We start from the raw sequence: 12,671 nt of genomic DNA on the forward strand, positions 1-12,671 counted from the left end.
GAGCAATTTCCAAACCTCTGAAGGTACCACATTCATCTGTACAAACAATAGTATGCAAGTATAAACACCATGGGACCACACAGCCGTCATACCTCTCAGGAAGGAGACCTGTTCTGTCTCCTTGAGATAAACATACTTTGGTGAAAAAAGTGCAAATGAATCCCAGAACAACAGCAAAGGACCATGTGAAGATGCTTGAGGAAACAGGTACAAAAGTATCTATATCCACAGTAAAACAAGTCCTATATCAACGTTACTTGAAAGGCCTCTCAGCAAGGAAGAAGCCACTGCTCCAAAACCGCCATAAAAAAAGCCTATGACTATGGTTTGCAACTGCACATGGGGACAAATATCGTACTTTTTAGAGAAATGTCCTTTGGTCTGATGAAACAAAAATAGCACTGTTTGGTCATAATGACCATCGTTATGTTTGGAGGAAAAAAGGGGAGGCTTGCAAGCCGAAGAACACCATCCCAACCGTGAAGCAAGGAGGTGGCAGCATCGTGTTGTGGGGGTGCTTTGCTGCAGGAGGGACTGGTGCACTTCACAAAATAGATGGTATTATGAGGACGGAAAATGATGTGGATATTTTGAAGCAACATCTCAAGACATCAGTGAGGAAGTTAAAGCTTGGTCGCAAATGGGTCTTCCAAATGGACAATGACCCCAAGCATACTTCCAAAGTTGTGGCAAAATGACTTAAGGACAACAAAGTCAAGGTATTGGAGTGGCCATCACAAAGCCCTGACCTCAATTCTATAGAACATTTGAAGGCAGAACTGAAAAAGTGTGTGCGAGCATGGAGGCCTACAAACCTGACTCAGTTACTCCAGCTCTGTCAGGAGGAATGGGCCAGAATTCACCCATCTTATTGTGGGAAGCTTGTGGAAGGCTACCCGAAACTTTTGAGCCAAGTTAAAAAATTTAAATGCAATGCTACCAAATACTAATTGAGTGTATGTAAACTTCTGACCCACTGGGAATGTGATCAAAGAAATGAAAGCTGAAATAAATCATTCTCTCTACTATTATTCTGACATTTCACATTCTTAAAATAAAGTGGTGATTCTAACTGACCAAAGACAGGGATTTTTACTATGATTAAATGTCAGGAAATGTGGAAACTGAGTTTAAATGTATTTTGCTGAGGTGTATGTAAACTTCAACTGTATGTGTGAATTGGAAATTCCCCCTGAGACACCAGGGCCAGCCATTGTCAATGGCAACCCTGGAGCAATTAAGTTTCAGTGCTTTGCTCAAGGGCACATCGACAGATGTTTCCCCTTGTCGCCTAGGGGATTTAAACAAGCAATCTTTTGGTTACTGGCCCCACACTTTAACCACTAGTTTACCTTCTGCCCTGTTTATGTTATGTAGGTTGTGAACCATGCTAACTGTCTGTCTGTCTTCCCTGTAGGTTGGGCTATGTGGACCATGCTGAGGAGTTAGCCTCTAGGTTCCTCCAGTGCTTCCCAAAGAACCGTCTGTCTGCTCAGGCAGCTCTCCAGCATGAGTACTTCAGCCACCTTCCTCCACGGCTCTGGGAGATCTCAGACAGTATGTATACCTTTACTAAGATACTGGATTTCTCTCTCTCTTTCTCTTTATTTAGCTTCATTTTTTCTCTCTTCCTCTCTCTCTCTCTCTCTCTCTCTCTCTCTGTCTCTCTCTCTCGCTGTATCTCTCTCACTGTCTCGCTTTCTTTGTCTGTCTGTCTCTCTGTCTCTGTCTCTCTGTGTCTCTGTCTCTCTCTCTCTTTGTTTATCTGCATCCCTACACCATTCCAATGCAATGGTCTTCCTCCCTCTTTCTATGCGTTTCTCCATATCTCTCCCCCTCGTTTCCCCTCTAACCCCTCTACTGTTGGGACAGTAGAAGCCCAGATGGACCTCAGTTGTCCACCTCAAGTTCTACATTTGGATGTTCTTTCCGTCTTACTCACTTGTTAAATAAAAACAGATGAGTTCTGGTGCAACATGATCTTCCATCTTACATTATGAGTCTACGAGAATACGGGGAGTGAGAATACGTCCACTCTGCTCAATGCTTTGCAACATAAAGTTGTTTATGAAAGTATTGTATTAATATGAATTATGTTGATCTGGTCAGCCATGTGCTTCTTTAGCTTCAGCCAAGATTTGAAACAAGACCTCAAGGAGGCAGTTATCACATGTATGTGATCACCTGTATGTACATATACTGTATATACCAAAATAAAGGAAACACCAACATAGTGTCTTAATAGGCCGTTGGACCACCACAAGCCATCAGAACAGCTTCAATACACCTTGGCATAGATTCTACAAGTGTCTGGAACTATTGGAGGGATGCGACATCATTCTTCCACTACGTTTTTGATGGTGGCGGAAAATGCTGTTTCAGGCGCCTCTCCGGAATTTCCCATAAGTGTTCAATTGGGTTGAAATCTGGTGACCAAGACACACACACACACACACACACACACACACACACACACTTTAAACCCCCTCTGCTCTTCCTCACTGAGGTCTCTTCTTCTAGCCATGGTAGCCATTATAATGGGCAATTAAGCATGTTTATACAAGACCCTAAGCATTTTTTCTTTACAAACGTTTATAATTTTCCAATCGCAATACCCAACCTGACAACCAACATGACAGTTCAGTTGCATCGAATCAGAACAGGACATTCAACTGTGTCATTCAGAGAGGACATACCACCCATATTATTAGACTACAAACACAGATACATACTGAGCCCATCCTATCCGTTCACCCCACTCATCATCAGTGTCAAAGCCCAAAGCCTGTTCAGATAGCTTCATAGGAGCTGCATTGGGACCGCCTGCCAGAGACAACCCACCCACAGGCTGGTCATTTTAATATGAGAATCATTCTCATTTTAAATTCCCCAGATGAGGATTGATTGATCTCTATTAATCCTGTTATCAGCAGGCCACAGTAGGTTGTTCTGTTAGGAGAAGCAGGAGCTCTGCGGCGGTCACCGGGCTGGGAGAGATAGATGGTGGCTCTCTTTGTGCTGTTACACACACACACACACACATGCATATGCACACACACACATGCATGCATGATTGCACACTTTCTCTCTCTCACACACACACATACACAAACACACTAACACAAAGAGCCAGGCTTTTGATTGAGGAAGAATATAGTTATACTGTATAAATGAAGTCCTTGGTGGATCAACACTGTAGCAGCAGGGAGGGAGGGAGGGACGGTGAGAGAGAATAACAAATGGTGGTGGAGGAGGGGAAGCGGAGGAGAAATGACTCTGAAGAGAAGGAATAAGAGAAGTTAAATAAAGGGATCATTGTTATCCTGGGTGTTAGCCTGCTAGTGAAACATGGTGATTGTTGTTTTGTGCAGCAGGTAGACAGGCAGCAGGAGAATAGAGACTGATGGGAAATGCCCCAGCCCATCATACCACTGGGAGTTAAACCTAACTGTCAGCACTCTAACACTAACTAACATGAGCTTTACATTCATTACAACACCACAGATAATGAAGAAAGAAACATAGCACACACACACACACACACACACACACACGCACGCACGCGCACAACACATATACTTTATACACACACATAACACACAAACACACATACACACACACACAGCATGTTCAACATTAAAGCTGAATCTTTATTAGTGTTATCTGGCTAGGGACTGAAGGAGAACATGGTTTATTCAGCCACAAATGCACTCCGTTGTCTAATGTGTTGGGAATTATAGAGACAATAGCTAGACAGATTTATTATGAACAATGGAAGAATTACAGCAGGCATAATAGACCACCCAGTCCCGTGGGGGGGTGTGTGTGTGTGTGTGTGTGTGTGTGTGTGTGTGTGTGTGTGTGTGTGTGTGTGTGTGTGTGTGTGTGTGTGTGTGTGTGAGTGAATTGGATTGTGTGTGTGTGTGTGTGTGTGTGTGTGTGTGTGTGTGTGTGTGTGTGTGTGTGTGTGTGTGTGTGTGTGTGTGTGTGTGTGTGTGTGTGTGTGTGTGTGTGTGTGTGTGTGTGTGTGTGTGTGTGAGTGAATTGGATTGTGTGTGAGTGTGAGTGTGTGAGTGAATTGGATTGTGATTGTGACATTTAACAGAAACACTGTGGGAATCTGAGACAGAAGTAGTGTACAATAATAATGTCCTTGACTCGACCTTCGCAGTATTACAGACTGTGATATCTCTTAGTATTACAGACTCTGATATATCTTAGTATTACAGACTCTGATATCTCTTAGTATTACAGACTCTGATATCTCTTAGTATTACAGACTCTGATATCTCTTAGTGTTACAGACTGATATATCTTAGTATTACAGACTCTGATATCTCTTAGTATTACAGACTCTGATATCTCTTATTATTACAGACTCTGATATCTCTTAGTATTACAGACTCTGATATCTCTTAGTGTTACAGACTGATATATCTTAGTATTACAGACTCTGATATCTCTTAGTATTACAGACTCTGATATCTCTTAGTATTACAGACTCTGATATCTCTTAGTGTTACAGACTGATATATCTTAGTATTACAGACTCTGATATCTCTTAGTATTACAGACTCTGATATCTCTTAGTATTACAGACTCTGATATCTCTTAGTATTATAGACTCTGATATCTCTTAGTATTACAGACTCTGATATCTCACAGTATTACAGACTCTGATATATCTTAGTATTACAGACTCTGATATATCTTAGTATTACAGACTCTGATATCTCTTAGTATTACAGACTCTGATATCTCTTAGTATTACAGACTCTGATATCTCACAGTATTACAGACTCTGATATCTCACAGTATTACAGACTCTGCTATCTCTTAGTATTACAGACTCTGATATCTCACAGTATAACAGACTCTGATATCACACAGTATTACAGACTCTGATATCACACAGTATTACAGACTCTGATATCTCACAGTATAACAGACTCTGATATCTCACAGTATAACAGACTCTGATATCACACAGTATTACAGACTCTGATATCACACAGTATTACAGACTCTTATATCACACAGTATTACAGACACTGATATCACACAGTATTACAGACTCTGATATCTCGCTATATTACAGACTCTGATATCTCGCAGTATTACGGAATGATATCTTTCAGTATTACAGACTCTGATATCTCGCAGTATTACGGAATGATATATTTCAGTATTACGGACTGATATCTTTCAGTATTACGGACTCTGATATCTCGCAGTATTATGGACTGATATCTTTCAGTATTACGGACTCTGATATCTCGCAGTATTACAGACTGATATCTCGCAGTATTACAGACTCTGATATCTCGCTGTATTACCTACTCTGATATCTCGCAGTATTACGGACTCTGATATCTTACAGTATTACGGACTCGGATATCTCGCAGTATTACAGACTGATATATTTCAGTATTACAGACTGATATCTTTCAGTATTACAGACTCTGATATCTCACAGTATAACAGACTCTGATATCACACAGTATTACAGACTCTGATATCACACAGTATTACAGACTCTGATATCTCGCTATAGTACAGACTCTGATATCTCTTAGTATTACAGACTCTGATATCTCACAGTATAACAGACTCTGATATCTCACAGTATAACAGACTCTGCTATCTCTTAGTATTACAGACTCTGATATCTCACAGTATAACAGACTCTGATATCACACAGTATTACAGACTCTGATATCTCGCTATAGTACAGACTCTGATATCTCACAGTATTACAGACTCTGCTATCTCTTAGTATTACAGACTCTGATATCTCACAGTATAACAGACTCTGATATCACACAGTATTACAGACTCTGATATCACACAGTATTACAGACTCTGATATCTCACAGTATAACAGACTCTGATATCTCACAGTATAACAGACTCTGATATCACACAGTATTACAGACTCTGATATCACACAGTATTACAGACTCTGATATCTCGCTATATTACAGACTCTGATATCTCGCAGTATTACGGAATGATATCTTTCAGTATTACAGACTCTGATATCTCGCAGTATTACGGAATGATATATTTCAGTATTACGGACTGATGTCTTTCAGTATTACGGACTCTGATATCTCGCAGTATTATGGACTGATATCTTTCAGTATTACGGACTCTGATATCTCGCAGTATTACAGACTGATATCTCGCAGTATTACAGACTCTGATATCTCGCTGTATTACCTACTCTGATATCTCGCAGTATTACGGACTCTGATATCTTACAGTATTACGGACTCGGATATCTCGCAGTATTACAGACTGATATCTTTCAGTATTACAGACTCTGATATCTTTCAGTATAACAGACTCTGTTATCTCGCAGTATTGCAGAAAGATATCTCGCAGTATTACGGACTCTGATATCACGCAGTATTATGGACTCCGATATCTCGCAGTATTACAGACTGATATCTTTTAGTATTACAGACTCTGATATCTCGCAGTATTACAGACTCTGTTATCTCTTAGTATTACAGACTCTGATATATCTTAGTATTACAGACTCTGATATCTCTTAGTATTACAGACTCTGATATCTCTTAGTATTACAGACTCTGATATCTCTTAGTATTACAGACTCTGATATCTCACAGTATAACAGACTCTGATATCTCTTAGTATTACAGACTCTGATATCTCTTAGTATTACAGACTCTGATATCTCTTAGTATTACAGACTCTGATATCTCTCAGTATTATGGACTCTGATATCTCGCAGTATTACAGACTGATATCTCTCAGTATTACAGACTCTGATATCTCTTAGTATTACAGACTCTGATATCTCTCAGTATTATGGACTCTGATATCTCGCAGTATTACAGACTATCTTTCAGTATTACAGATTCTGATATCACTCAGTATTACGGACTCTGATATCACGCAGTATTACGGACTCTGATATCTCGCAGTATTACGGACTGATATCTTTCAAAATTACGGACTCTGATATCACTCAGTATTACGGACTCTGATATCACGCAGTATTACGGACTCTGATATCTTACAGTATTACGGACTGATATCTTTCAGAATTACGGACTCTGATATCTCGCAGTATTACGGACTGATATCTTTCAATATTACGGACTCGGATATCTCGCAGTAGTTCGGCCTCTGATATCTCCTCACGGAAAGGAAATAAAGGATGTGAGAGAGAGTGGTGTTCTTATAACTCAGTTCATTGATAGTGTGTTCTGAAACTCTTGAAAAAGCCTTAAAGAGAGAAACTCTTATCACTTCACAGCATTTTGGCTCAATCTGTAATCCTTTGACTCTAAGAGGACACTATGAGGTTGGCTTTAATGACTGATACATCTCATTCTCTCACTCTTACGCCCTCACTCTTTTTGTCTCTCTCTCTCTTTCTTTCTCACTCACTCACTTTTCTTTCTCTCTCTCTCACTCACCTTTCTCTCTCTCGCGCTCTCTCTCCTACCCCAGTGGCTACTATCTTCACGGTACCAAATGTCAAGCTGCAGGTGGAGTCAGGTGACAGTATACAGGTGTGTACCAGGACCATCTCCAGCCATGCTAAAGGACCGTCCAGCAGCAAACACTGACCGGGGCAGATTGCCCCACAGCTAGCCAGGTATGTGTGTACACGTACACGTTCACGTACACATGCATACGCACACACACACACACACACACACACACACACACACACACACACACACACACACACACACACACACACACACACACACACACACACACACACACACACACACACACACACACACACACACACACCAACACCAACACCAACAAAAAACAGCTGCCTTCTGACCAGCAACAGCCCTCAAAGGATCCTAAAGCTGAAGTGGTCATGATATGGTATAGTAAGGTGTAGCAGGGGGTCCTGTGTAATGGCTGGTGGGTTATCTTCAGCTCTGACTGGGGAAGGAGGGGGTCCTGTTCAGCAGGGACATAAAGAGGCTGCATTTGCATGTAATGAGAGATCTGGGGGCCAGACGGAGGGGATAATGATGGTGAAGGGGCCAGGGCCAAACTTGAGGGCCACACCAGGGCCCCACTCACAGGATTAAACCTGCAGTTACAGACAGACAGGTGCAGGGACAGGTGCATGGGTTTAGGGATGAGTCTCGTTGGGTGAACACTGACTGGAGAGGAAGACAACCACACACCTACTCATACACACACATACACACACACACAGACACACACATAGGGCCACAGGGTACATAAACCAAACACAATAGTTTTACACACCAAACTGGACTATGTATCGATCTCCTCTCCTCTTCCCTCTATTTCACACCATCATTTCATCCCAAATCCTCCTACAATGTATGTGTGCGCGTGAATGTGTATGTGTGTGTGTGCGTTCATGTTTGTGTGTGTGTAAGAGCTGGGAGTGGAAGTCACCCCACTGGGAGAGCTCTGTCCTCTCAGCTGCAGTATTCTTATTGAAATGATCCTCTTTGTCCCTGCCCATCCCACTGCCTGACAGACTGACAGAGCCCCAGTGATCGCAGACTAATCCACATGCACACACACGCTCACATGCACATGCACGCACACACACACACTTTCAAACACACACACAGAAATACATGAATGTCTGGTATTCTAGTGAAGATTTCTGAAAGGTGAAAAGAGGAGGAGGAGGAGGAGGAGGGGAGAATGTGGTGTGGAGGATAGAAGAGTCTACGAGGACCTGGGGGAAGTGTTGTATTATTTATAAGAGGTAGTGCGTGCAGGCAGGCAAGGCAGGCAGGCAGGCAGGCAGGCAGGCAGGCAGGCAGGCAGGCAGGCAGGCAGGCAGGCAGGCAGGCAGGCAGGCAGGCAGGCAGGCAGGCAGGCAGGCAGGCAGGCAGGCAGGCAGGCAGGCAGGCAGGCAGGCAGGCAGGCAGGCAGGCAGGCAGGCAGGCAGGCAGGCAGGCAGGCAGGCAGGCAGGCAGGCAGGCAGGCAGGCAGGCAGGCAGGCAGGCAGGCAGGCAGGCAGGCAGGCAGGCAGGCAGGCAGGCAGGCAGGCAGGCAGGCAGGCAGGCAGGCAGGCAGGCAGGCAGGCAGGCAGGCAGGCAGGCAGGCAGGCAGGCAGGCAGGCAGGCAGGCAGGCAGGCAGGCAGGCAGGCAGGCAGGCAGGCAGGCAGGCAGGCAGGCAGGCAGGCAGGCAGGCAGGCAGGCAGGCAGGCAGGCAGGCAGGCAGGCAGGCAGGCAGGCAGGCAGGCAGGCAGGCAGGCAGGCAGGCAGGCAGGCAGGCAGGCAGGCAGGCAGGCAGGCAGGCAGGCAGGCAGGCAGGCAGGCAGGCAGGCAGGCAGGCAGGCAGGCAGGCAGGCAGGCAGGCAGGCAGGCAGGCAGGCAGGCAGGCAGGCAGGCAGGCAGGCAGGCAGGCAGGCAGGCAGGCAGGCAGGCAGGCAGGCAGGCAGGCAGGCAGGCAGGCAGGCAGGCAGGCAGGCAGGCAGGCAGGCAGGCAGGCAGGCAGGCAGGCAGGCAGGCAGGCAGGCAGGCAGGCAGGCAGGCAGGCAGGCAGGCAGGCAGGCAGGCAGGCAGGCAGGCAGGCAGGCAGGCAGGCAGGCAGGCAGGCAGGCAGGCAGGCAGGCAGGCAGGCAGGCAGGCAGGCAGGCAGGCAGGCAGGCAGGCAGGCAGGCAGGCAGGCAGGCAGGCAGGCAGGCAGGCAGGCAGGCAGGCAGGCAGGCAGGCAGGCAGGCAGGCAGGCAGGCAGGCAGGCAGGCAGGCAGGCAGGCAGGCAGGCAGGCAGGCAGGCAGGCAGGCAGGCAGGCAGGCAGGCAGGCAGGCAGGCAGGCAGGCAGGCAGGCAGGCAGGCAGGCAGGCAGGCAGGCAGGCAGGCAGGCAGGCAGGCAGGCAGGCAGGCAGGCAGGCAGGCAGGCAGGCAGGCAGGCAGGCAGGCAGGCAGGCAGGCAGGCAGGCAGGCAGGCAGGCAGGCAGGCAGGCAGGCAGGCAGGCAGGCAGGCAGGCAGGCAGGCAGGCAGGCAGGCAGGCAGGCAGGCAGGCAGGCAGGCAGGCAGTATTTTCTGTACTGTAGTGTAGGCAGGCGGAGAGAGAGAGAGGCAGACGGAGAGTGTGTATTCTTCCGAGAGGTTAATTCCCAGGAGACAGTCTTTGTGCTGTCTAGATGGCTGCTTTCACACAGCCCACTACCAGTTTGTTATAGAACTGAATCAAGACCAGAGAGACTGTCACACCTCAGACACACAGTTGCAGTACAATGTTCTGACTGAAGAGAGAGACAGAGAGAAGGAGAGAGAGAGATAGAGGGGGGAAAAGAGAGGAAGACAAGATGGAGGAAGGTGGGGTGGTAAAGAGGGGGTAGCAAGAGTAGAGTCATTGAACACTGGTCACTTTAATAATGTTTCCATACTCTTTGACCCACTTAATATGTATATACTGTATTCTAGTCAAGGCTCATCCTATATAACTACTGCTGTACACACCTTTTCTATTCATATACTGTCCATAATGTCTATACACACCATCATATATATATATATTTATATTCCGGACTCTGACATTGCTCGCTATAATGTTTCTATATTTCTTAATTTGTTTATTTAATATATGTACGCGGCCAATACAATTTGATTTGATTTAGAAAGAGAGGGAGCAAGCAAATAAATAGAGACATACATGATAGGCTTGTGTGTTGTTTGAAGAGGGAGAGAGAGAGAGAGAGAGAGAAAGAGAGAAAAAGGCTGCACATGGACAGTTATAGAAGTGTACTGCAGAGCTATACTGTATGTTTATTCATGAGTGTGCATTATTCAGGGGAATGGCTGATGCAACATTGTACCTTGCCTTTGCAATGGCTCTCTCTGAACCATCGATCCTCACGATGACCATGATGTTCACTTTGAAGTTATTTTCGACCACCTTTTGGTTGACTTCCATTGAGTTTGTACTTCTTGCAATCAGCCTCGCAAACGTCCGTTTTCAATTTGAAGTTTCATATTGCACCGTTCCATTGGCACAGAGGTAATAGTCTACAGTCAGCTCCTCTCCTCATCTCCTCTCCTCATCTCCTTTCCTGGTGTCACAGAGAATGACTGGTGAAAACAAGCCATAGGCCTCCACAACGTTGCTTTTAGCTGTGTTTTCACATCTGTGCAGAGAGGCGATGGGAAAGGTATTGGCATGCAGACTGTAGCAGTACCTGTCAGCAGCCAGACAGACAGACAGACATGTGAGAGTCAGACAGACAGAGAACACCAGCTCTGGGTCAAGAAGAGGACACTATGGGCCCTCAGCGTCACTATGTCACTTTGAAGATAAGACCGACAAGCGTGCCGAAGCTATAGTGTCTGTCCTGTCTGTCCACTATGTAGAGCAGCCAGGCAGCTGTTTATGTGGCTCACACACACATGCAGCCGCACACGCTCACACAGACACACACACACACAACGTTTAGTCATGCCTGCTCAGTGGCCACCTGCCTGAGGGCCTCCATACCTCAGCATTGTGTTACTTGAGTCTTTGCATATGCCATACACACACACACACACACACACACACACACACACCTCGACCAGCAGTCTTGTCATATATGTTTTGGCTTCCTGTCCTATTTCCTTTAAACAGCATCAACATCACCTTCAACTAGAGCCAACAGTAAAGCTCTGTACTGTAGTGTAGCATTATGCATTTCTATACCATTTCAATTGTCAAAGACTCCAGCCACCCTAGTCATGAACTACTGCAAGCGGTACCGGAGCACCAAGTCTAGGTCGAAACGTCTCCTTAACAGCTGCTACCGACTAGCAACTAGACTGCAACTAGACTACAACTAGACTGCAACTAGACTGCTACTAGACTGCAACTAGACTGCAACTAGACTGCAACTAGACTGCAACTAGACTGCAACTAGACTGCAACTAGACTGCTACTAGACTGCAACTAGACTGCAACTAGACTGCAACTAGACTGCAACTAGACTGCTACTAGACTGCAACTAGACTGCAACTAGACTGCAACTAGACTGCAACTAGACTGCAACTAGACTGCTACTAGACTGCTACTAGACTGCTACTAGACTGCTACTAGACTGCAACTAGACTGCTACTAGACTGCTACTAGACTGCTACTAGACTGCAACTAGACTGCAACTAGACTGCAACTAGACTGCAACTAGACTGCTACTAGACTGCTACTAGACTGCTACTAGACTGCTACTAGACTGCTACTAGACTGCAACTAGACTGCTACTAGACTGCTACTAGACTGCAACTAGACTGCAACTAGACTGCTACTAGACTGCAACTAGACTGCTACTAGACTGCTACTAGACTGCTACTAGACTGCTACTAGACTGCTACTAGACTGCTACTAGACTGCAACTAGACTGCTACTAGACTGCAACTAGACTGCTACTCGACTGCTACTAGACTGCAACTAGACTGCTACTAGACTGCTACTAGACTGCTACTAGACTGCTACTAGACTGCTACTAGACTGCAACTAGACTGCTACTAGACTGCTACTAGACTGCTACTAGACTGCAACTAGACTGCTACTAGACTGCTACTAGACTGCTACTAGACTGCTACTAGACTGCTACTAGACTGCAACTAGACTGCTACTAGACTGCAACTAGACTGCTACTAGACTGCTACTAGACTGCAACTAGACTGCTACTAGACTGCTACTAG

At 45.6% G+C, this 12,671-nt stretch overlaps 1 protein-coding gene across 2 annotated transcripts in view; it reads left to right on the forward strand.

Annotated features, from left to right (window-relative positions):
- LOC110503753 (cyclin-dependent kinase 14) overlaps positions 1-12,671 on the forward strand; it is a 215,632-nt gene that overhangs the window by 147,326 nt on the left and 55,635 nt on the right. For both annotated transcript variants that reach the window (XM_036970578.2, XM_036970579.2), the window contains 2 exons: positions 1,418-1,557; positions 7,486-7,633. In XM_036970578.2, coding sequence (XP_036826473.1) covers positions 1,418-1,557; positions 7,486-7,604 — 259 coding nt within the window. In that variant the 3' untranslated portion in view covers positions 7,605-7,633. The remainder of the gene's footprint in view (positions 1-1,417; positions 1,558-7,485; positions 7,634-12,671) is intronic.

This window comes from Oncorhynchus mykiss, chromosome 3 (genome assembly GCF_057628025.1).
Source record: "Oncorhynchus mykiss isolate SJ-2025 chromosome 3, ASM5762802v1, whole genome shotgun sequence".
NCBI classification, from domain to species: Eukaryota; Metazoa; Chordata; class Actinopteri; order Salmoniformes; family Salmonidae; genus Oncorhynchus; species Oncorhynchus mykiss.